The 25,181-nt window shown below is 37.2% G+C and overlaps 1 protein-coding gene across 2 annotated transcripts in view; it reads right to left on the bottom strand.

Annotated features, from left to right (window-relative positions):
* Positions 1-9,907: 9,907 nt before the first annotated feature.
* The window catches only part of LOC130265164 (transducin-like enhancer protein 1), an 80,310-nt gene continuing 65,036 nt past the window's right edge, over positions 9,908-25,181 (bottom strand). For both annotated transcript variants that reach the window (XM_056514033.1, XM_056514034.1), the window contains exons 16-20: positions 23,419-23,666; positions 21,510-21,657; positions 20,956-21,106; positions 20,458-20,534; positions 9,908-20,296 (exon numbers count right to left, since the gene is read on the bottom strand). In XM_056514033.1, the coding sequence (XP_056370008.1) occupies positions 20,189-20,296; positions 20,458-20,534; positions 20,956-21,106; positions 21,510-21,657; positions 23,419-23,666 (732 nt within the window). In that variant the 3' untranslated portion in view covers positions 9,908-20,188. The remainder of the gene's footprint in view (positions 20,297-20,457; positions 20,535-20,955; positions 21,107-21,509; positions 21,658-23,418; positions 23,667-25,181) is intronic.

The raw sequence follows: 25,181 nt of genomic DNA, 5'->3' as shown, positions 1-25,181 counted from the left end.
CAATCAACAAAAGTGAAAGATGCTGTATTTTGAGTTTCTGGCCTCTGGGAAGGGGTGCTCAGCAGGACTCTGGTAATTTCCATGTCCCCTACTCCTTGGCTGTTTTCAGGGAAGCTCTTCCTATTTGCAGAAGAGCAGTTTCTAGATCCTGGAACTTCCTCCTGTTCCTTCATCTCCCATTTTAGCAGTAGTCACATAACAAGTATATTAAAAAAAAAATTCAGATAAGGAAGAATTAATTGAAATATTTATATAGTCAACACTCCCGTTGATGCTTGGAGTGGCACCCTCCTAGCTGGCTTTAACATATTACTAACTACAACCCATCAGGTAATTTCTACATTTGTTGTACCAATGGAACTGTTACATATTTAAATATTTCGTTATTTAAAAAGCTTATATATTTCTGGAGTTACTTAGCCTTGGTTTTGCCAAATGCACCTAAAGTAACACCCAATCTCTATCACATCCTTGTTCCCCAGTTATCACACATTTATTTCACAATAACAGTTCTTGCTTTTTGCCTTACTTTATCTTAAAAGAGCAGCAGAGTTGCAATTAGCAAAATCTTGTGAAAGCAGAGCCATACCCTTTCAGCTTTGGAAAAACAGAGCTAAAGTTGTACTGATGTTATTCAGCTTCTTCCATTCTGGAGGCTGACAGCTGTGTAAGATGCCTTTCAACGCAGTGAGTACAAGGGTTTCCCCTCCTCACTTGTACTGGGTAACCTGGAGATGTAATTTATGATGAATTCACACACAAAATGGTCAGTGGTTCAGTACAAACCAAACATAAGCAGACACATTTCTAAACCCATCCGTCATGCTGCTTACACAATCTGTTGATCCATTGAACAAATATATGTTGAAAGATTAGGCGGGAGTTGACTGCCATTCAGTAAAATAAATGTGGACTAGACTAATTTTCTGCCTGACTTAACACTTAAGGATTTGTATTAAAGGGGAGGGGGAGGGAATTCCAGCCACCTAGATTTTTGGAATGAGATTACCCTTCCAAGAACCTCACACAGAGGTCCATACCAGCCCTCTTTCACATACTGAATCATCTGTTTGTAGAATAAAATTGCTAGGCAAGTGAACTGGTAGTAAAGGAGTAATGCTGGTTATTCAGGTTTTATTTTTTCTTGGCAGAAGAGAAAAAAAGCAGAAGGATGAAGTTGTATGGCATGCAGTTGTAAGTTAAAAGCACTAGCTGTGCTGTCGTGGTCTTTGTTACACTGTTGTTTCACAACAGAATTGCAGAAAACTGAAGATCATTAACTGAGGAAAAGTACTCATGCTGCCTAGGGCTGTATCCTGGCATGCACTAAACCTAGTATTTATTCAGCTTCTTTTTTGGTGACAGTCCCTAAACCAGCAGCTTTCCTAGATGTAGACTCCTTGGGCTTTCTCAGAAAAAATCCTTCACCAAAAGGCGTACCAGTTTTTGGAAACTGTGTCCAAAACTGCACTTAAGTCATGATTTGTTAAAACTAAAAGTAGTGCTAGAGGGAAATAAAGCTTGTTTTGTGATTCAGGTTTCCCAGGAGACTTGGGAAATACTGGCATCCCCAGCAAAATAAGCTATTGAGTTTAGGTGGGTGACGTGACAAGAGCTCCGACAGACTTAAACCACCTCAGGTAATTCATCGTCACAAACACAGCATTACCTTTTCTGACAAACAAACAAACAAACAAAAAGAAATCCAACAAAAAAAGAAAGTTTCTCATGTGTTTTTACACAGCTCTGAAATGCAATTATGAGTATTTCCAGTAGGTGTTCAACAGACCCCTGAAGAAGTATTGAAAATAAAAGAGATACAGCTGTTTTGTCTGGCAGACCTGGCTTTTAGAAAGATGGCATAGAAAAATGTGATAAAATTCCAGATTTACTGCAGTCAATGACAGCTTTTCTGCAAGTTTGAACGTCTGTGTTTTCAAAAGCTTACAAAAAACCCCTCCATCTTTCCATTGTGAGTCTGAAGTCTGAATCCCACATGCTTCTTGGAATGTGTTTTACTGTAATGATTCCAGTAACCTGTACCAGGTGTCTGTCTTGTGGTCCTAGAGCTCATAGCAGCATCTCAGAGCTTTCTATCTCATGATACCTGAAATAGAAAGATTTTGGAACAGGTGACAATTTTCTGGGCAGTGAAATTTTAAGTGTTGATTGATTCCAGCCTCTAACTCTTGGTGCATTCTCACACAAGATAAAATTTGCCAGACTGGATATGAGTATCATTACACAACCCCTTGTGCAATACTCTCTTTGTATGGTGTCTCAGCAGCACTGGCATGTTTCCTTGAATGTTTTGCTACTTCACAAATAAAAACACACCTTGCAAGCATCAGTGCTTGTTTCTCTCCTGTTATAAAAAATGGTTACCCCTTCTGTTTATTTCTTTTGTTTTCCAATTAAAAAAAAAAAATCTTTACAGTGCTTAACCTGGTCTTCTACTCCACCGTTCTGCCAGTTTGCTTAATTTACTCTGAAGCAGATCCTGTCTTTAGCACAAGATGCCTTTTTGGTTTGCTTGTTTCAAAGAGTGGAGCCTAATGAAATGCTGATTCTTACTGGACACTACCTCACTACCGAAAGCAGCATGTCAGCAAAATAAGTAAGTGCATTGTTCCAGGTACAACAAACACTGTCCAAACATTACTATGGTTGATTGCATCTCACTGACTCATGTGCAAACACTAGTCTCTGAATATTAAAGTTCAAGTTCACTGAAGGGATGGAGGCATTTTAGAAAATGCATCACTTAATAATCACCTAATACATATGATAAAAAAACCCAGGTATAGTCATGCATCAGTGCTAGTAGTTTAATATTTTCTTGGGGTCTTTAATTCAGATGGCATTTTTTTCCTCCACTAAAAGTAGCTATTAGAGTGTCTTTAAAGATTTAATTCTATCAGAATCAATTCACATAAAAACATTTTATTTAGTTTCTCAGAATTACTTCAGCTGCAGCCTACTTTGATTAAAGAATTAAATAAGAACCTCTGTCCCAAATTTTGGGTAATTTTGGCAAATCTTTGAAATAAGTTAAGAAGGAAATCCAAAATAACAAAAAAGGTCTAGGAATAAACAGTTTGGAAACATAGGTAAAGATAACTATGTTATTTAGGACTAATGTTTCTTATTTAATAAACTGATCCATGGTAGGAACAAGGCAGCAACGTTGGCTGAATACATTACAGTTACCACTACATATTATTCAAACATCTAGATTAATCCCAGACAAAACACAATGTATTAGCTATCTCTAGATACCCTAAGCCAATAATTCAGTGCTGTACACTGGTGTACTTTTAAAAAATAGAAAGGGGAAAGAAAAACTGGACAAGAAAAAGAAGGGGGGGAGAAAAAGATTAGTTGAATAGTTTAAAATAAAATAATCAAAATAAAATAATCAGGGACTTGAGATTAGTTTGGCAGACAAAGGCTTTTCAAACCTAGTTGCTAAAATTATACTAGAAAAGAAAGCTACAATATGGTTCTAATGAATTCACTGGAGACAGTTTGCATTTTAAAGAAAACATAAACTTGACCATCTGGATTAAGTTACGGCAGATTGCTGAGTATTTTTCTTCCTCCAGTCCCACGTATATGACTAGCAACATCATATTTGGCACAGCAGTAATCTGTCTTAGGCTCCATGGCTCTTTTGAAAGCCTGCTGGTACCTGCTCCAAAATTGTGTAATTGAATGGTAATCATCATGACAAATGACAAACAAGGAAAGCCTCATTTGGTAGCTTCCTTTCCTTCAGACAGCTTTATTGCTCTTTCCTTTCATGATGTCACAACACATACCCAGCAAGTAGAATCTACAGACACCCAAGTCAGTGTATCAGGCCATTAGCGTCTAAAATTAGTATTTTGCACGCACACACACACACACACAGAGGCACACACATAGAATTAGTACCTGCCTATAAGATCTATGTTATTAAGGAGCTCCTAGGAGTGAATAATATGCCTAGATCAGAATAACTTCTTAGAATTTATCACTCTTTCTCCATTCTCCTCCAGGTAGGTGGATGTGCCCATTCACCCTAAAGGAGAAGCAGACAAGATATGTTTGTTACATTGGGATTAGCAAACAACAAAGCAGAAACCAAGAAATAAAAGTATATGGACAGCACATCAGAAATCCTGAATTAGAAGAAAAGTGTTTAACAGCTACTGAATTAGCCCAGTTCTCCATTCAGCACAATGTACCTGCTCTTCACAAAGCACAACAAAATTATATACAACTGATACCCAGGTCAGGCTCATCTCTCTAAAAACTTGTAAACTTTCTGCCCTGGAGCTTGGAGATGAATTTGCCAGCTGCTACACCCAAGAATTTTACAACCATTTTCTTAAACAAAGATTGAAGTTTCAAACACACATAAATTAAAATTTTTAATGATAGCAAAAGGAAATCCTGTTTGAAAGACAGGAAGTTGAGACTTGGAGTTTTTCCCAAAGAGGGAATCCCGTAGTGTATTAAAATACCTGACCCAGCAAAAGGTAAGCAGTAGCAAGAAGAATGTATTTACTATGTCTTGAGAACACAGAACAGATCGCCCCTGATTTTTGTTTGAACTACAATGAACCTTGAATCTCTTGGAGCAATTTTTTTACCTGTTTCTGCAAGCCACATTATTCACTGTGTTTTATTCTGGTAGGCCACATTTTACATTACCATTAATATCCTCATATAGTTTTTGTTCTATGCTTATTACACTGGAAAAAGTGTTTCTACCTCACAGGAGCTTTAACTTACGCTTGACAGGTAGCAAACATAATCTGTACCTCTCAACGCCATCCTAGAGTATGTAGTGCCTAATTGGACAAGAACACTATGGATTTTACAATAGCAGAAGCTACAAATAGTTGAATAAGGAGTAGAAAAGAAGCTCTCTGAGGATCTCCTCTGGTCCATCATACTGCATCTTGGACATGTGCATATCTGGCAGCACCAAGAGGAGTGCTCAGTACTCCCAGGTCTTCTCCATTAATCATGCCCAGAGGAAGATGACCATGAAAAGACTGCTATCCTTTTGAATCCACACTTTGCATTATTATCACTAGCCAAGCACATTCCAGTGTTCCAAGTTAATTTCAATGTTCCTGTCACTGCTGAAGTTATACAAAGACCTTTTAGGACAACTAGAGCACAATAAGAGCTTTCTAGTGTGTTTGCAGTTCACCCGAGAATAAGTCCTTCTCTATAAACTCAATGCTGAATGCAAGTGCTGTGTTTGAAGTTAAGGTTAAGTCATCTCAGCTGCTGCATAGGAGAGAGTGATTTACAAACAGAAGAGTTTTAACAGTTCTCATGGATGGAAACCACAATGGCATTTTTAAGATAAAAATTCCTTATGCATATAACGAAAGGGGAAAAAAACATTGCATGATTTTACAGCCCACTAAAGACTGAGTCATAACCATGGAGGAGTTAAAAATACCATTTTTTCACCCCTACCCAGGAGAAAGAAGGGTCCACAAATCATTTTTCCCATCAAACTGTTTCTGTCAGACAGGACAAGGCACATCTCCCTGGCCTGCACAGCAAATGAAAAAGAGACAGCAGTCCTTATTCCAACAGCATTACAAAAAAATCCCCAAAATACCCAAGCAAAAAATCCTCCCCAAAAAACAGAGAAGCCATAATGGGAATATCTACACACTGAAATATGTTGTTCAGAAAACATTTAGTATCTCTGGACTCAGAGTTAAGAAAAATTCAACTGGACAAGTCTTAAGCAACTCAGCTTTGAAAAAGGAGCTGGCAGGAGGTAAGAAGCCTTTAAGATAAAACAAGGAGGAAACATAATCCTTATGCTGCTGTTTATTGAAGCAATGAATAGACACTAGTGAGCAAGAAAAATGTATGGAGATAGGGGCCTACACAAAATTAATGAGGTAGTTTTATGGGACAAATACAAGAGAATTGGCTGAAAATTAACTAGATTTTAGCAAAGACTGGCATAGATGTATAATAGAGAAGACCTACAGTGGCTGTGAATGTATCATCCTCCCCTTGGTGGAGCAAGTAGGTTTAAAGAGAAAGGCTTTTTTCCAGTCAGCTATTTGGTTTGGTTGTGGTGGTTTTGTTGTGGTTTTTTTTTTCCCAATAAATTTCCCGCTGGATGCCTGAACTGGTAGTTATGAGACTACCCCCCTCTATCCGCAGCAGGAAATCAAGCACATATTGATTGCACAAAATGACATTCACTGCAAAGCTAGCAGAAATGACAAAAAAGCTCCTTCTGCCAGTACAACCAGATACTACCCACTGTGGCCTCCTAAGCTGCCAACATCCAGCAGATTGAGATATAAAACCATTTTTAACTAGTTTCATCTAAAGAGGTTAGTCCTAATTTACCCATTCATGCAGAATAGTCCAGGAGCCCAACGACACACCACACGGATTCCTAAGGACTGGATAGTTTGCTTATGTGCAACTCCAAGACAAACAAACACCAAGGAGGAAAAAAGAATAGAAGAGTTACAGATGTTAGAGAGATCCTTCAAATCTCCAATTAGAGACACTGGAAAAAGAAAGTGCTTCCTTTAAAAAGCTCAAAACTGAAGTAGAAAATAAATTTGTGAAAGTTCAAAACTGAAGCAGAAAATAAATCAGTGAAAGTAAGATCAAATTAAAACTGTTCTTCTAGAAGGGAAAAGTTGATTGCTGTGGGATACTCAGACAATTGCTCAGAGCTGAAGCTGCTCTTATTGTTTAATTTCTGTTTTCTTTCATTTTTCTTTCGTAATATGAATTTCTTCACATTGGCGTAGCAGCAAGCTACCTCCCAAGGAGCTGGACAGACAGTCAAATAGCTGGCAATGTTTTCCTTTTGATTGAACGCCTTGCTTGAGGCATATTTTCAGGCTTTGGATGAAAGCATGGGAAATTGCTATTATAAGTCTTTGACTTTTAAAATCAATGTAGTGGGGAAGACACTGCTTTAGTACATATTGTGGAACATTTCAAAGAAACATGGCAGAACATTATTCTGTCACTATACATGAACATAACAACTCACATAAATATAAAACCTACTTCCAAGGATTTCTATGGTAGCCGACCTAGAAAAGCTAAAAATGATTTTGAACCTGCAATTTTCTGTATTATTTGCTAGATTTAAAAAAAAAAATTATAGAGTAAAGAATTTTCAGTAAGATTATCAAAGGATTTTTTTTTTTTTGGGAGGTAAATGCCATACAATGTTCAGCATTTTGAGACATGGGCCTGTATTACTCCAAAAGAGGAGCTTGTAATGTCATACTATAGTTATGTTGTGCTAAAATAGGCAGAGCCTTCATCTGGGCAAATACCTCATCTTTTCCTTGCTCTATATCTAGGTTTCAAAGTCTCCAGTTTGACTGACCAAGAGTTAATAATCTACATACTTACACTGGGTGTTTTTAAGCTTTTCTGGATATTGTGTTCCTGAACAGGAAGGTGAAATTCCTTACAAGTAAGAAGTTTTCCTGGGATCAGAGAGGACCTCTCATGGTACTTAGATACAGTTTGTCTTCATTAGAACAATTGCAAGTAAACTGTTGCAAACAGGAATGCTGAAATCTCTGCCAAAAGCACATTAAGCTGGTTGGTAGACGTTGCCTGGTTGGATGACACCGTTTCTCAGGAACTTATCAAATGCACAGATAAATATTTGCTTTCTTTCCTGAGGGTTTTAAGAAAAAACTCAGAACAACCAACAGTGTTTTCCGGCCTTGCTGTATTTGGTTCAACACATATGTAATATTCCACCTGAGTATCTTCAATCAATAAAGAGTCTGGCTTACCTTTTTGATGTTGCATCTCCATTGCTGCTCAAGTGTACCATTTCTAACGTATCTCAATTTCTTCTGTAAATAGAAAAGTCTTCCCTACTGGCAGAAAAGCAATGTTCTTTCCCAAGCCAATCCACAGTTACCTTCTTTTCCAGTAAAAAAGCCCTGGCTGGAGGAAGGCAGCAGAGCCAGGATGAGCAATTCATTCCTCTCAGGTGCTTTGAATCCACTGCAGAGCAGCTTGCTGCAGGGAGGTGACAAGTTCACTATTAAATCAGCAGACCCCCCCAGCTGGAAGCAGCCATGACCAGCCAAAGATTTGGTGTCACCCTACAAACCCATTCACTCCTGTTTTTTTTTTCTTCATTTGTCCCTGGACCATTTTGGAGAAGCCCAGACCCTCAAAAATACTTGGTGACATGGCTGTAAATTATTTATTTAGAAATTTTGGGGCTTATCCACAAGAGACTTATGCAGTCTTTTGATCCCAATTTCCCACTCCTGACACTCTCCTCCCCTGAATTTCTCCCAGCAACCCTTCTCCCAGCAGGACTCAAACATTGGTCCCTCTCCTCCAGCTCCCCATCTCCCAGCTCCTTGCCCTATCCCCAGCAGCACTGGGGCAGCCTAAGCAAGATTGAGACCAAACTACAGCTAGCACCGTGTACACTTGTTGTTTACATTTCCCTGTGCCCAACTTTACTAGGAGTCCACCAGAACATGGGACCTCTGCTCCTCCAAACTTTTGCTAGCCCTATCTTGGAGGCCATTGGTCTCTCCCAACTTATGGACCAGCTGGTTCAAAAGGGAGGGTTTGCTCTTCATTCCCTCCACCCTATTTCAACCTAGCCCTGCACCATCCCAGCATGAAAAGCCTTTAGAAGGGCTGTAGTTATGCTATATGCTTTCTTACTGCCTTTTTATAGCAGAAAGATGTATCTTTCATAGAATATAAACAAAAATGTTGGGAGAGTTCATAGAAATCAAAGCTTTTTTGCTAAATGGACCAAATAATTTTGGATTTTTTTTTCAGAGTGTCAGATTATTAAGTAAAAATGGTGGGGACTCAGTTTACTCTCAGGTAGAGTTTCAGAAAGGTATGGTCAGGAGAAAGGATATTATCATAGAGTTCAATAAGACTCAGATACAATTTTTTCATAAAAATTAAACACCCAGTAAATGCCATTGATGAAGAACTTGAAAAATGTTTTGAATTGTTTCAATGAATGACCATGAATATGATTCTGGGTACAATGAATAGCTGAAAAAAAAATATGCAAAATTTTTGCTGGGGGTAGCAAAAGCGACATTAGCAAAAGGAATTAATGTTCACCAGCATACCGCAGTAAATTAGAACCATTTCATGGTTCCACACTTAAACTATTGGAAATTTTCTAGTGTGGCATGTGAAAAGCATTACCCAGGAAAGCTTAATTAAAAAAAAAAAAAAAATCAGGCTGATTAAGGAACTTGGATTTTGTTTTTCTGGTGTGTTATTATTGACTGCATTTAGGCATTATGAATAATGAGGTCTGACCAATGTTGGATTGACCAGAACTTAGATTGACAACAAACTCTCTTGGAACTACAGAAGAAGGAAGCAAGCACAGTTTAGTGTGCTGTCTTTTGCCGGACCTCATCAACTGTTACAGGGTAAAAGGTGCTATTTATGGTTTGCACATCTTTTCCAGTCATTAAGAGCTGGCCAAGAACTGGTTTGTCAGGAGATGTTTTTCCCCCCTGCCAATCCTCTTTGAAACCAACCAACAGTCCAGAGCAGCTTTTGGTGCACTCCAAATTCCTCAGCCCAGTCTGAATTTTGGTTCTTTCCATAAGAAAGCATGAGCTGGCAGCTTTGAATTTATGAAAAGAAAGCTCCTGCTTTTCATACAGAATGATTTGTTACCTCCCTACTCTGTGTAGAATAATAGGCTTGGCCTCCAGAGTACGCAGTGTGCATAGTGCCATCAGCCAGAAGAAATGAAATTCTGAACACTATATCACCTAATTTAATTTGTCTGTTTGTTACAAGAGAAGGCAAATTCAGTGATTAGCAAGGGCAGATTTTCTGTATCCTTTAAATAGGGAAGATTTTCTGTGTCTTCTAAATTTTCTTTGGTCATCCAATATATGTATTGAACTATACAAAAAAACCAGTTTGTTACTAAATGGCAAGGTTTATTTTGAGTATGCAATTAATATGTAATACTTTGGAAGATGAACAGCTATTGTAAATACAGAATAAAGGCTCAAGCACCACAGCTCTTCTGTTCCTGTATTAGTGTTTTACAAGAAAAGACACACAGCACTAAACTGTGGAACTTCCATAAAAGGTGCTGTATCTAATTTAGAAAAACAATGCCTCAATGTATTAGCATTTCAGACTGACATGTGTGCATTAATGAACACGATTCAAAACAGTGGTCCAGAGCCCCACAAGATGAACTTCTCTTGATCCCCTTCAGCTGTGCTTTGAACTACCCGCAATACCTTTTTTGTCCAGCTGCCTCTGCCTCAGCTCCATAAGGCAGGCCACTAATTTTCTCTAATCAGTGGTGTGAGTGTTCATAAGTCCTGTTAGCTCATTTACAACAGTGGACACTAATACAACAGGAAATGAACTTACTGGATTCACTTAGATCCCTGGGCAGCTGCCAGTTACCAAGAAATCTCATCTGAGTTTGAAAACAGCAATGCTCTTGAATGCAAAATGACTTTTCCCCTGCTGCTGCTGCCCTCCTATACTTGCTTCTGATCAATACACCATTCTGATTCACAACCACATCTTCCTCAGGAGGCTTTGAATCAACTAAGTACAACTGCAAGCTGAAAGAAAATGCTGGCATTTATTTTTATATTGCAAACTAACTCTACATACCCTCTCTCTCAAAATTCACAGGAAAGTCTTTTATTGAAAGACCCTATAAAACTGACGTAAAGTACAAAATTAGAAAGGTAGCTGTAGTAGAAATGACAGAGGATGAAACTCATTGTACATCACACCATAATGAACACATGGGAATTGGTTTAAACATGACAGAAGCAAGACTCCTAGCAGCAAGGAAGTTTTAATGCTAAAATCTGTGATAAGTAATGTGCATCCCATGACTTTTTGCAGTTCACAGTTACAGAAAAAATTCCTTTTTACTGTAACTGCTTCAAAATCAAATGTATAATACCTATATACAAATAGAACGAAATAGCCAAAAAGTTGTTCCTTGTCTGACGAAGACTTGACTGAGAAGAACCTATTAATTTTTTTGCAATTATCTTCATAAATTACTTTTCAGCTTTGTCACTAAACTTTGAATTTTATATGCACTAACATAATTTAAATACATAATGGGTTTTGCCCACCTGTACAATGAAATTTCTGTATAAGGCTTCAACACATCCTCTCCCACCTTCCAATGGGGATGAGCTGAGGGGCAGCAAAACCTACTGCTAATGCTTAAGCTTCCTGGAACAGGCTGACTCCAAGCATAGCCAGGATAATAATTCCTTCCCTCCTTCAACCACACATAATACAGTCTTTATTCAGCAAAGTCGTTTCACACCATGCCAAAGGTCAGCTTTTGCTGTATTAATAGCTGCTCTGGGAGGATCAGTGTTGTGCTATCCTACATTTTTTCCAGGGCCTGGAGATGCAATTTCCTACAATCTGCAGGCAATTTCCCACCAATTTTCTTGGGGAGCTAATAGGCTGTGACAGGAGATGGAGCTAGCTAGCAGCAGGCGGCTTCAGAAAAGACAAATTGCATCTCTGCCACCTAACTGGGCAATCTAGAAAGACAGAGTTTATAGCTTTGTAGTGTTATTGGGCCCCATGCTAACAGTAAATCGTTCAAGCTGCTATCTGAATTTCATATTCTTTTCCTTCCGAATTGTTATCACCACATATCACTTTGTTGCACTTTTTCTATGAATGACAGTTAGACACAGATCATGTGTGATTACTATTTTAACTGCCTTTTAACTAGACAAGCCCTGCTAAACGACATCCACACCAGAAACAGAGAAATATTCAGTGTCTCTGTCAAACAGCAATATCTTGATTATTATTTTCATACTTGTTAAGGTACAAGCCAGACACCTATGGAAAGGGATTAATTTGTAAGCTAAATTCAAATGAAACAGACAGAACAAACTATGGGAACATTAAAACTGTGAGCACACCTACTGTGGTAAGAAAGTCCCACTGATATATAGTACAAAATGAAAGCAATAAACCCCCACAAATATAACTGCCAATTTTTCCCTCTATAGCAGATTTTGAAACTTAAGAAATTAACCTGAACAGTCAAATCAGTTCAAAACCATCCATGCTACCATTTACCTTGCAGATTTAAAATTAGTTAGATTAGTAAAGCTCTAAGAATGTATTAGCATATCCACTTTGATAGAAATGAAACTGATTTAAAGCTGCTCACCTCATCCAAGATCACAAAAAAATTTAATAACTGAAGAAAATTATTCAAAGGCACGTAGCACTAGCAACTATTGCAAGTGGTATCTGTCACTGTACTTCCCCTTACTGTTATAGCTAACCCAGGGGATAAATACTGTAAACACATTCTATTATAGAACCCTGTATATCTGTATGTTTTCTTCAAAATATAGAAGAACAAATATCTGAAGGCATGGAGGTTACTGAAAACAATTAACAATAGCAATGAAATCATTATAATTAGCAAAATTTGTAAGGTTAATATTTTTCCCCTTCCCCCCTGCCCAAGAATAAATTAGGTAGAGTAAAAACAATCCCATCAAATATTATTGCTGTCCACTGGGAGACAAAATTAGTACTGAGATGTATAAAATTTTACTATAATTCAACCCTAAGGATTTTTTTTAATTACTTAAGTAATGAAAAAATGCAAAATTACAGTGAACGAAGTGTTGAAATATTCTAACATGCATTTTGAAACTCTCACATTGAAACCACTTGTCATTAATATCCCCATTTCATATTTGTGGTTTTTAATAAGTTACAGCTAGATAAAATACTGAAGAACCAGGAAGAATTATAAATATTATAACAGGTCAATAACTTGTACTCAACAAAGAAGAGTATCTACATAAACAAATAAAAAAAGCTGTGAAAACCATTCAAAATTGAGAAGTATTTCCTTTAACAGATTCACTGATAAAAATACAAGAGTAACAGGATTTGAAAATCTTGAATTTGACAAATGAAAATCAATCATTTATCTTACAAGTCTATAAACTTCTTGAAGTACACATTCAAAAATTCAATTATATATTTGTGAATAGTCACTCAACTGCTGTCAGAAATACACATCTCACATAATTAACAATCAGACAGAGAAAAATTAGTAGCATTATGTATGTAAAACTCATTAAAACATCTCTAGAAACCTAATGTATATTCAGGAGGAAACACAAAGAGCACGGTATTAAACTGATTTCTGTATGAAAAAGGAAGCTTATTCCAGTAAGTGAATTTAATGTGGCTATAAAAGTTGAATCACTCTGAAGTTTTGCTGCATGCATGGCATGCTAAACAAATACCAGGCTGACAGTAAGGACATTTACATACTTAACAGCAGTGTTTGGCTGATTCATCAATAATTAGAAAATACTTTGAATTTGCAAAGCCATCAGCTTGTATATTTATTTGAAATCTAATTTAAAAAAAATAGTGTCCAACTGCAAAAAAACCCCATTAGCTGACTATTTTTTAAGAATAAAGGACATCTTCATTGGTCTGCAAAATTTTGTGCTAAAGCAAACCACAAAATAAGAGTCATTAGCTTATCATGATTACAGACAGTTTTTAAAGTAAGGGTAATCCACTGTGGATCGCTGAAGGAAGTGTGAAAAAGACTGTGAAATGAGCAGATGGATTTTATTTTAAACAAATTAGGCTCACTACCAGGAAAGCAACAAGGATTTCTCAGTTTCCAACTGCTATGGGTTAACTTTCATTTATGACCCCTTCATTCTGCTTGTTAACTTCTTTAAACTGCCATTAAAATCAGTGCTTGAAGGAAAAACAGCATTTATTGTTTGCAGTTACAGGCTATCATCTCCATTTTCTGTGTTAATGACAGAGTATACAAAAGGGATAATGATAACAGTATGTTTGATTACTTAGTCTCCAGACTATGTGTTATCTTCACCTCAAACTCATTTTTGGCAGAAAACAGATAGAAACAGCATTTGAGAGATACCTTTGTGCTGTGAACCTGGCAAAGGCAATCCTTGCCAAGCTGTACACAATAGAAAGGTCTAGTGTTCCTTGCAGCATCTCTTCTATGAATCAACATAACCTTACAAAAATATGGGCAAAATCACATGTGAAATTACAGGACAGGAAAAAAAAAAAAATCTCAAAATTTTGTGTTTTACATCAGAAGCCACCACAGAATTTTTCTAGGAAGAGTCAACTATGCCAAACCAGGAATTCCATAAACAATAAAAGTGTAAGTATAGAATAATGCAGTTACCTTATGTCTCAGTGCTTGCTTTAGTAAGGGAAATCATTATAGCAGACACTGCCCAATATAATTAGGTAGCTATCCACTAAAATATTCAATCAGATTTTCCTGTATACTATGTATCATTAACAGGCAACTAAATTCTTACTAACACGTAGTAGAGCATAGAGTCAGAAAGGACACGGACTGTTGCTGTTCAGCTTCTCAGAGTGAAAAGTGAGACCCCAATCTAAGAAATAAGGGGAAGAAATCCCACAACCCCACAAAAAAAACCCTGCTCTGATATGAAAATGATCACTAACATTTGTCTCCACTTGAGAAATTTTTTGATACTCGGTTTTCTGAGCAGCACTTTAGCCTCAGGAAAATAGAAATCCAGCTCTCTCAAGAATTAATGTATCATAGAAGCAGTAGGTTCTTTGCTTTGAGTTACAGCATCTTCAACAACATTCTGCCCTCTGAAGACTATTATTCTTCTGATTTCCCTTCGTGTTTTCTTATTGTATTCAATTTATACTTTTTAAAGTTATATCAGAAGAAAAAAAGAAATAAATCAGCATAAAATAGTAAAAACCACAAATTAGAAAAAAAACCCAAAAAAACAAAAAAAAACAAGTCCACCATGTGCTTAGAATGTGTTCAAAACACACTTTTTGCTGATTTAGAACATGTTTTAGGGAGTGTTTGAACTCTCTTATATAGCTGAGCAGAATTCTGGGTAAATTTCTCAGAAATGTCAGTAAGATAGACCCATTGGGCAGATTTTTCAAGCACCCAGTTCTTACATGTCTGGTTTCCCTAGCAAAAATCTACCACACTGCACTAAGCACTTAAGCTGCTATGGGACATTTGGGAACATGTTGCTGAAAATGGGATTATCAATTGCTTGGAAGTAGATCTTGAACTACAGAAATAAAAGGTAATGGCAAATGTTGAGAACTGGCTGTGAGTTAACGCCCTTTCATTTTAGGATGAGATGATTACATGTTTTGTTCTCATTTGTCCTGCAGTGTGCCAAGGTGGCCAAGGGTGTCCTGGCTTGCGTCAGCAGGACTAGGGCCCGGATTTTCCCCGTCCTTGTCACTGGAAAGGCTGCACCTCAGATCCTGTGCTCAGTTTCAGGCCATTCACGACAAGGACATTGAGGTGTGTTCAAAGAAGGGCACAGGAGCTGGTGAAGGGTCTGGAGCACGAGTCTTTTAAGGAGTGGCTGAGGAAGCTGGGATTGTTTAACCTGGAGAAAAGGCTCAGGGGAGACTTCATCACTCTACAACTCTGAAATGAGGTTGTAGAAAGTTGGGTGTCACTTGGCCTCTCCTCTCAGCCACAAAACAAGAGGACACAGCTTCAAGCTAAGCCAGGGGAGGTTCAGGTTGGACCTCAGGAGGAATTTTCTCATGGATAAAGTTGTCAAGCATTGGTCACCCATCCCAGAGGTGTTCAAGAAATGATTGAATGCACCACATAGTGCTATGGTTTAGTTTACATGTGATGTTCAGTCAAAGGTTGGACTAGATAATATGGGAGGGCTTTTCTAACAAAAGTGATTCTGTCCATGGAGTTCCTGCCATGAGCTCTCTTGCATTCTGGTGTTTGTCAGGTTCAACTCTGACTTGCTTCACCTTCCCCATTACATAATGAAGTATGTCTGTCTGGCAGGACAGAAGGAATTGACTGAAGTCTTAGAGCTACATTCCCAAATTATTTCTGTGTACTTGCGGCAGGAGAAAAAAACAAAACTCTTCAGGAGACAGCAGAGTTGGAGTAAATCCAGATTATCCAGTGAAGAGATTTAAGGGGTAAACACTCCATCAGTAGTGCGAAATCAGAAGTCAGTATTCCTCCCTAGCCCAAAAATTTCAAAATCCACCTTTCTTAATTAACAGAATGGTAGAATTTCCCCATCTACTCAAAATTGCACCAATATAATAGAAAATATGATAGACTAATCTAACTAGACTACATAATCCCACAGACTCCTAAGTGGGCCAGTCATTCCACAAAATTACAAACAAACAAAAAACCCTACCAAGAACTAAACACCAAAACAAAAAATCAGTTTGTCAATCTGAGTTGAAGCTACTTGAGTAACTTAGAAGCTTCTGAAATTCTAGTTGCATCATCAACGCAAAAATGTGACCCAAAAACTATGGTCAATCATTCAGAGACAGAATTTATGCATGAGATGACAGCTTCTACACTGATGTTTATTTAAAAAAATAACATTTGTTATAACAGTCTATGAAAATCATGTTCATTTAGTGTTCCCACTTTCCTTTAAAGGAACAAAAGCCTTTGAAATGCCAAATGAGTTAGAAAGAACTAATATAGATGAAAATTTTCTCTCGGGTACCAGTGGCTTTTGGACTAACACGGGGAACTACTGTTGCTTGGAATTATAATCAAAAAGAAAGTCTGACACACTGACAAATACATTGTGTGGAATGATATCTTGACTTTCTGCACAATTGATTTATAAAGAGTTATGCCAAGTGCACATATATAAAATATACATATTAAAGCCAGCAAAGGATTTTGTTCAGTTGAATTGGTATTACCACAAATCTCCTCTTCATCAGTTATTGTTTGCACTGACATCCAAAGTATCTTTTGTAAGGATTCCCTGCTTCTATCCAGCACTAGCATTTGCCAGAGTGGCATTCAGACATCTCTGAATACTGAAGGCCACCCAGCACACAAAGATTTCCCAAAAAGGGGCTAACCAAAAGAATCTTTTAAGACTGTAATTAAATTGACACCCCCAAAAAAAGTTAATTACCTACACAATAGTTACTGGTGCACTTTTTTTTCCCATATGGTTTTCCCATACTTTTTCTTTTACTGCTGATCTTGTTTGGTCTGTTTCTTCATTCAATAAGCAATTATATCCACCCATTACTTTACACAGGGCTATAAGAACTTACAGAAGTTTTAAGCTTCACAAATTTTACATCTTTTAGGTAATAGCATAAACAGACATGCTAAGAGTTCGGCAAATCTATCTTTTCATTAAACATTACATCTGCAGTTGAATATGCTTTACTGTCTGACAAATTAAAAAACTCACAATGTTTTATAAACATTAAGTGAAATCTGAAACAAGTGGAGAGAACTACTCATCCACAAGTATGGATGATGCATCAAGAAGCTTTCAGATGCATCCACTAAATTTTAGACCTAAAGTTTAAAGTAGATATGATGGGGGAAAAAAATAATTAATTTCTTAATTACAATCAAGAAATATATGATATGATACAAATATGATGAAGTTAATTTGCATGCATAAATTTCTGATTCCATAACTTCTCTGACACACTGTGCATTCTAGGTGCCAAGAAAACAAGGTATTTTATGATTTTCCTGACACTGATTTTGAACCTTCTGATTGACAAGAATGTGATCTTACTAGCAAGCACTATGTCACAACACATAGCAGACCAATTACACTTGTGGGTTTTTTTTAAAAATTCATATAGATGTGTAATAATACTTGCATTCTTGGTTCCTCTGATAATGACTTCAGAGAACAGCAAAAGGATATCTATAAAGTAAAAGCCAAAATGATAGCAGTTTTGCAAAAGTCCAGAGGGTCCTAACTAAAGCACATTTGCCAGTGCTGCTAAAGTCAATGATCATCACCAGAGCCAGATGTTCAGAGAAATTTCAATATGAAAAGTGTAAAAATTAAGTAATCTTGTAAATACTCTTGTTTTAAAACTTTCCCTTTTAAAAATGGAATAGCACTTCCCAGTACTTCAGTGTAGCAAATATAGTTAACTTTTTGAAAAATCTGATGATTCTACTTTTTGCCCCACTATGTCTGAAAGCAACACAACCAGCATCTAAAGTGGTCTGTCATTTTCATACAGATACAGATTAACAACTCAAAGATATGTAAGGATACATACTGATAGAATGCTAATTTTAGATGCCTAGGAAACCATATTATCCTGAATGGGTAGCATTTTACATTCTGAATGCAATGTTAATACATTAAGGCTATTACAGTTCTAGATGCTATAAAATGGTTTCAGTAGAATGGTCATATAAATTGAAAAGAAAAAACCTGTGTCTCTTCAGAGTAGAAACTTAGATAGAATTTGCCCCCAGATGAAAAATTCCTTATCCAATCAACACATCTGCCAGTCAAGCTTGTTTCTTCCTAGTTATGTGTCCTTGGAAGAGCAGGGACATAGGCCATTGTCAAATGCTAGCAAAATGAGAAAGCAGCTCTTCTTCTGCCTGCCAGTTTGTGTAATCTAAATTAGTTGTTCAAAGATATCCTTCTGTTCATCAGTACTCTCCATTAGCAACAGAAATTTTAACCAAATTACAGAATGTGGGAAATGTATGGCTCTCACTAATGCAACAGCAAAGTTTGCTGTCTAGCACACAGTGGTAGAACACATTAGACTGAAAAAATAATAGTTAAATAAAATGAACACATTCTTTCCTCATCCATTGCTCTTGAGTACACCAAGAAAATTTGAAGATGCATAGCTTTGGTAACTGGCTGCTTATCATGGCTCTTCACAGACATCACACAGTGATGTGACAATGGAAAGGACTCAAAGATTGCTCAACATGAATACATAGAGCTTACAGGCCTGTGTAACATGGGACACTCAGGAAAATTAATTAATTTGTAGAGTGGATTAGTTAAAAATCAAAATATTCCTTTGTCAATATTCTCACAAGAAATTAAGAAGCGAGTTTAACTTAGTTTAGGTTAATTCTCTTCACTGCAGGTATTTAACATCTTTAAGCAATCCCCTGTAAAACTCACACTTTTGGTAATTTAGTTAAATTTACCTGAGTATCTGAGTATAGACAAGACTTTAAAAAGGAAATGGTTGTTAACTACCACTTCTCTGTAAAACATGAAGGATGCAACTTATCTAGCTTATCTAATCACAGACATCCTCATATAACAAATAAAGGCTCTGATGTACTTAGTTGAAAATGCAGTTTCACATTAATTCTTTTCAGCTGGGGGAAAAAGGACAGGGAAGTCATCTCCTCTTCCAGAGAAATGACCAAATGAGTTACGCTCAGGCACATATTACTGTATCTGCCAAGAACATATACATGGGACATCAGAATAAACTTAAACTGCACAGCTTTATGAAATGTTCAATTTTTATATTTACACTGTAATTAGTACAAAACTGCCTTTAAGTTTTCTGTAGAACAAGACAATATCTACTGGACTTGATACCCTAGTATGTCAAATCAACTACTTTGAAATATGATAAAGGAATCTAAGAAGTTATAAAGAATAAGACACCATTTTCAAACTATACATAGTGTTTGCTTTTTGCTTCTAAAAAGGTACTTATATCCCCAAAAGGTTTTTAATTTTAAATAAGCAGGGCAAGCAGGGAGGGGACAAGAGGGAAGACTGGTTCTTGGTACTAAAGCCTTTACTGTAGTAAACTAAATATATTTACAATTTATACAAATGTTTGACCTTCAACAAAAATACAAAAACATATCACAAGATGCAAAACCAGGAAACAAGTTCATCTGAGACACTGCTGCTCTACACAGGAGAGAATGCAACTTGAACTGCAAGGAACAGAAAGGTATTTATCCCCCATATTCAGGCAATGAGAAAAATTTGCATGAGGTCACAAAAAGGAAAAAAAAATAAAAGGCTCCAACATTGTTCAGTAGACTTGGCTTTTAAAAATTTTGTCAAAAACCTAGGCTACATTTGTCCGTCTTGCCTCTGTGTTCCACCTGGTCCACGTAGCCAATACTTAGTTGCTGGATGTTGCCTTCTATTTCAAAAAATCAGAGTAGATTCATGGCAAGGTCTGGAACCTGAACACTTTCGTTCCTTTCAAAAATTCAAACTCTTTCTACTTCTACAAACAATTTTGGCCCAGTTCAACCTCTAAAAGAATATCCCCATCATATTTTTCAGTAGATAACTTCATAGACTGTAGCCTTTTTGTCTCCAGAGCCAGTGACAATGTACTTATCATCCACAGAGATGTCACAGCTAAGCACTGATGAAGATTCTTTGGACTAGAAGAAAAATAGAAATATATTGCATCATTAAAAAGAAGTCTGTTTACCCTCATTTCATCATCTCATTTTAAGTAGATCACATATATGAAGATATCTGAATCCACTCTTGGAACTCTCCACATTTTATTATTTTTCATTAAAAGCAATATCATCCTCACCTGGAAGATACTAGCTCCATAAGGAGTTCTCCATGCATTAAGGAGGTTATCTTTCCCAGTACTCACAAACCATTTACCTAGAATATAAACCAAAAGGATTACAGAAACATGGAAGAGACATGTGACAAACTCTGGGTTTTCACTTCACATCAATGAAATCTGTTAACTAATTACCCTTATAAAAGCTCTTACTACTAATCAACACAGTACTTTTTTTATTTTTTTTGCTTACAATCAATGCAGATGCTCAGTGTGTTTGCAGTGTGTTAAACACTAGGAAATCCCTAAACTCTTCAAAGAGAAATAGCTTCTAACACATGAATCAAACAGCAGCCTCTAGACAAACAGATGGTTGTTTGTAGATAAGTACATTTGAATTCATAAAACAGAGATATTTATGCATTACTTAAACTAAGATGTAGTAACTAATGACTATGAAATAACTAATCAGCAAAATTAAGAGCCCTGACCTCCAGTTCTATGTTCAGGGCAACTTACCACAGTAAGCAAACTTGAGTGACAACACACAGCTCTCATGAAGGTGCAGTTGATATTTGTCTGGTTTATTTACATGTAGCACTTCGACATTGCTGCTCTCCATTCCCACAGCTAGCCATTCACCAGTAGGACAATAACCAAGGGAAAATATCTGAAAATTAAACCACATTTACACTTTTTAATTTTTTTCCTATAGACAATTTTTTTTTTTTTTTATGATGTTAAAATAATTTGGGAGAGGGAGACAGACAGAGATAAGGGCAAATTCAAAATTCACATAGTTCAGTAGAAAAACTGCTGCTCAAAATTCAAGTAACTAAATAACTCCTGTTTTTACATATTAACTTAGAAAAAATAGGAAAAGAGTAGTGTCAGGCTATAATTTTCTTCTGTAATCTAAGCACATGAGAAAGCTTCAAAATACTGTGTTGAGAGCAGCCAAAAGGAAGAGAGGGAACAGTCTGTCAGTTCTACTGGGCTCAGTCTTAACTTTGATCCTAAGGGTTTCCTTCCCACCCCACACATTGCCACAGGCTGTAGGAAAATCCAGTTACCTGTGATGTGAAGTCATGCTGTTGTAGCTGTCTCCCTTCTCTCAAGTCCCAGGATCTGACAGTGTTATCCAAACCTCCTGTCCAGAGCTTGGTACCATCATTAGAAATGTCAATACAGCTGGCTCCATCTGTGTGGCCCTGGAATTGCCTGATAAAACAAACCAGATTGAATAATGATTTCCTGCCAGAGCTCAAGGTAAACACTGTTGTGGTGTTAGTTTTGGACTCTGTACATGTGTCATCTGTTCTGTGTCTGATGATGAGCAAGAACCAGCCCCTCCCTCTCACTGAACATTAAATACCAGTATTACAAAAACATTTTCCAGGTGCTAGAGGAATAAACTGCATCATGGCTAGCTGAATAAAGTCAAATATTTCCTATCAGGTTTTGAAAAAAGAAAACAAAATAACAAAAACCCCCCAAAACCCAAATCACTTGTGAGAATATTAAAGCACAGTAACTACAGTCAAAACCACTAAGGATAACTCAGATTAAATCAAAACGGTCAGAGAATAAAACCTCCAATTTCAGAGAACCGCTTCTGTATTTTTCTTTGGCTGCAAGTCAAGAAGATAAATAACAAGCAGACATACTAATAGAAAGGGATCCAGATAGAGATCCAGATAGTTAAACACAAGCATTGCTGAGTCACAAAGTTGCAGTCTGTGTGGCAGGAGATTAGAAAAATCTAAATGGTGCAGTTTGTTTTATAACCTTCTCATTAGCAACTCTCAGCTTTCAGCAAGCAGAAGGTCATCTCAAGTTTTTCTTAATCCTTTGGCAAAAGCATTCTGAGGCTCCTGCATTTTTCATCAGCAATTAGCTTCAGCAAAATCCTAGGCCTCAGTGTGAAAGGTGGAGGGCGGGTGGGGAAAAGACAACTAGCTTGGGAATGAAGGGTATGAATCACCAAGAGCTGCCACAGAAAGGTCACATTTTGTTGGTCACAGCACATTTTGTTTAGTAGCTCTGGTCTCAAAATTCCATGTGTTATCTACCAGCAAGATCAGCGTGCAAGTGGGAACACACAGAGCAAACATTTAAAAAGCTTGATGTTCATAGATGTGTATAGATGCCACAGAGCGTACCTTTACACTCTGAGCATGCACATGACAAAGTGAAAACTTCACAGAACTAAAATTTATTGACGTTGGCCAATAAATTGGTCAAATTTATTTACTGACCTAAAGGTTCAACAGGAAATAAAATTTGCATGCACATTAACATGACTGTCTGCATGTAATTTTCAGCTAATTATGGATATACAGGAAGTTTAATTGAAACACTGCACACTAAGCATACTCTTTGGCTTTTGTGTTCAGAACTTTCAATGTATCACGGCCTTTCCCAAACTAGACTCTCTCTTCTGAAAACAGTGTAAGCCACCACTACTTTGGTAAGCATAATCTAAATTTATCTTACAGTAAGGCCCTATGCTTTCCTAAGGAAATGAGAGGATCCACTCTTTCAACCACTTTTGTAAGATTAATTTTATTACTTACCATCACTAAATAAGAACTGAAAGTACTCTTTTTTGCTTAACAAGGCTTAAGACAAAGGAAAACAACAAACCTCAAAGCGCCTAAAAGGCATGTTCAGTCCATACCAGTAACATCATGCCAGCAAGAATGCTGCTTGCAGAAACCTGCAGACCAATCCCAAATAATAGAGACCTGCAGGAGCTTTTACATTGACTACAGTAAGTTATGGACCAACCCTGAAAGCACATCTTCCAAGACTAGGCTGAAGCTAACAAAACTAGTCTCTGCACAACTTGGGTGTAAACCACTCCTCTGAATAAGAGACACTATTTACTTTGCTGTCATAAACCCTATTCAGGGAGATAAATATTTATGTAGCTGTCCAAAGAGTAACTTCTATTAAAATTTTTGGTAAACAACGACTCACCTGACCAATGTCTGATTGTGCAGATCCCACACCGCAATGTTCCCATCACTGCAGCAGGAAAAGCACACCTTGGAATCAGGGCTGATAGCCAGAGCATAGCAGGCAGGTGCTGAGGATGTCAGCTCAGCTTTGATGCGAGGAGTTGGAGCTGCCAGGTCCCAAATGGATAATGTGCTGGCTTCCCCACCAACAATCAGGGTGCATCCATCAGGCAGCAGTTTACAGGAGCGGATGTAGTTGTCTCTGTTCTGTACAACACAAATCACCTCAGTTACGTGCCTGCCAGAAATGACCACTAATATAATTCTGACTGCATCAAAGTTTCAAACTGTTTGGTACATTTTCCATTATCAAAGTACTGTAGAAGAGCCAGCAGATCCTGAAAGGTTGGAAACACCCACTTCTCATCACCACTTAGAAACTGCAGCTGCAGAAATTAAAACTGCAGACTCCTGTTTCCACAGTTTCCAGTTTCAAACGTGACGAATGGCAAGTTTTCTATCTCATTACACAAAAACAGAGCCAGAGTAAGCTTGCTTTTCTGCAAATGTACTCCATCAGTGAAGGTCACCAACAATAGAAATATTACAGCAAATGACCTTTCATTTGGCATTTAACAGCCCCATATGAAAATGTCGTTCTAGTCTCATGCCCTTCAGATTTTTGAATTTTTCTTTCAAATACTATTTTGCATTCACAGTATTAAAGTTGAAAGATTACGGATTCCTGTATTGGTCCTATATTTATGTTGATCCTTTGTTTTTCATCATGTTTCTTATCGTACATATTGATCTCTCATTTGTGATACTATTGTTGATTTGAGAGAGACTGTAGGGGAGTCAGTGACAGAAGACATTTCTACCTTTCCTTATTACAACCTTGCTTGGCTGCCAACAGTTTTTTACAAAATTGATGATTAAGAGCTGTAACTCAAGATTTAGAAAAAAAACACTGCAAGAATTACTTAGCTGCATTCTTAGTATGGTTATTTTTTTAATTTGCAGCAAAGGAGCAGTAAGTAGGGCAGTGAATATGTTGACTTAAGTCATTACTGCTCCATAACCAAAATGAAGGCTCTGCATCCAGACAGATACCTGCCAGAACAAAATACCTATTCAACTTCACTATTACTACTAGGCAATTACAAGATAATAGAAGTAAAGAAAGGATAACGGGTAAAAAAAACCCAAAAACCTTCATCACATTTAACTGGATCCACACTGAACCTAGAATTTTCATTTACAATCCATATTGCTGTAATTGACATTAAGTCTTTCCAATTAACACTGCACAAACCTCTATGCTGCTTCTAGTGAGAAGCATCTCATATAGAGCTATTACCATTTTTGTGCTAGCTTTTCAGCTACCTGTACTTTTGCACCCCAGTTCCTTCTGTACTCTGTATACGTGAAAATAACCAGCCTATATGTATAACTAGTGGATCATGAACAAAAATCATAGCAAAACTTAAGAGTAACCTTGTAAGAGCACTGTGTCACATTATTTCAGTATTCAGGATTTCAACACGTGGCTGCCATCACCATACAAAAATGAGGTTTTTGCTCCTTGTGTGAGTGAAAGACCTAGCAAGGTTCTCTGCAGCCCTGCATATGACAAGTTACCTTCCTTTTGAATTCATGCACAAAAACCATCAGTCTAACTAGAAAGGGAAAAAAAATCAGGTTTTATTCAAAACTTGACAGACACATTCTATTCCGAAATCTGATCTAATCTGTTATTTGATAATTATCACTAAACAAACC

This window comes from Oenanthe melanoleuca, chromosome Z (genome assembly GCF_029582105.1).
Source record: "Oenanthe melanoleuca isolate GR-GAL-2019-014 chromosome Z, OMel1.0, whole genome shotgun sequence".
NCBI lineage: Eukaryota > Metazoa > Chordata > Aves > Passeriformes > Muscicapidae > Oenanthe > Oenanthe melanoleuca.
This window is presented reverse-complemented; position numbering and strand designations above follow the sequence as displayed.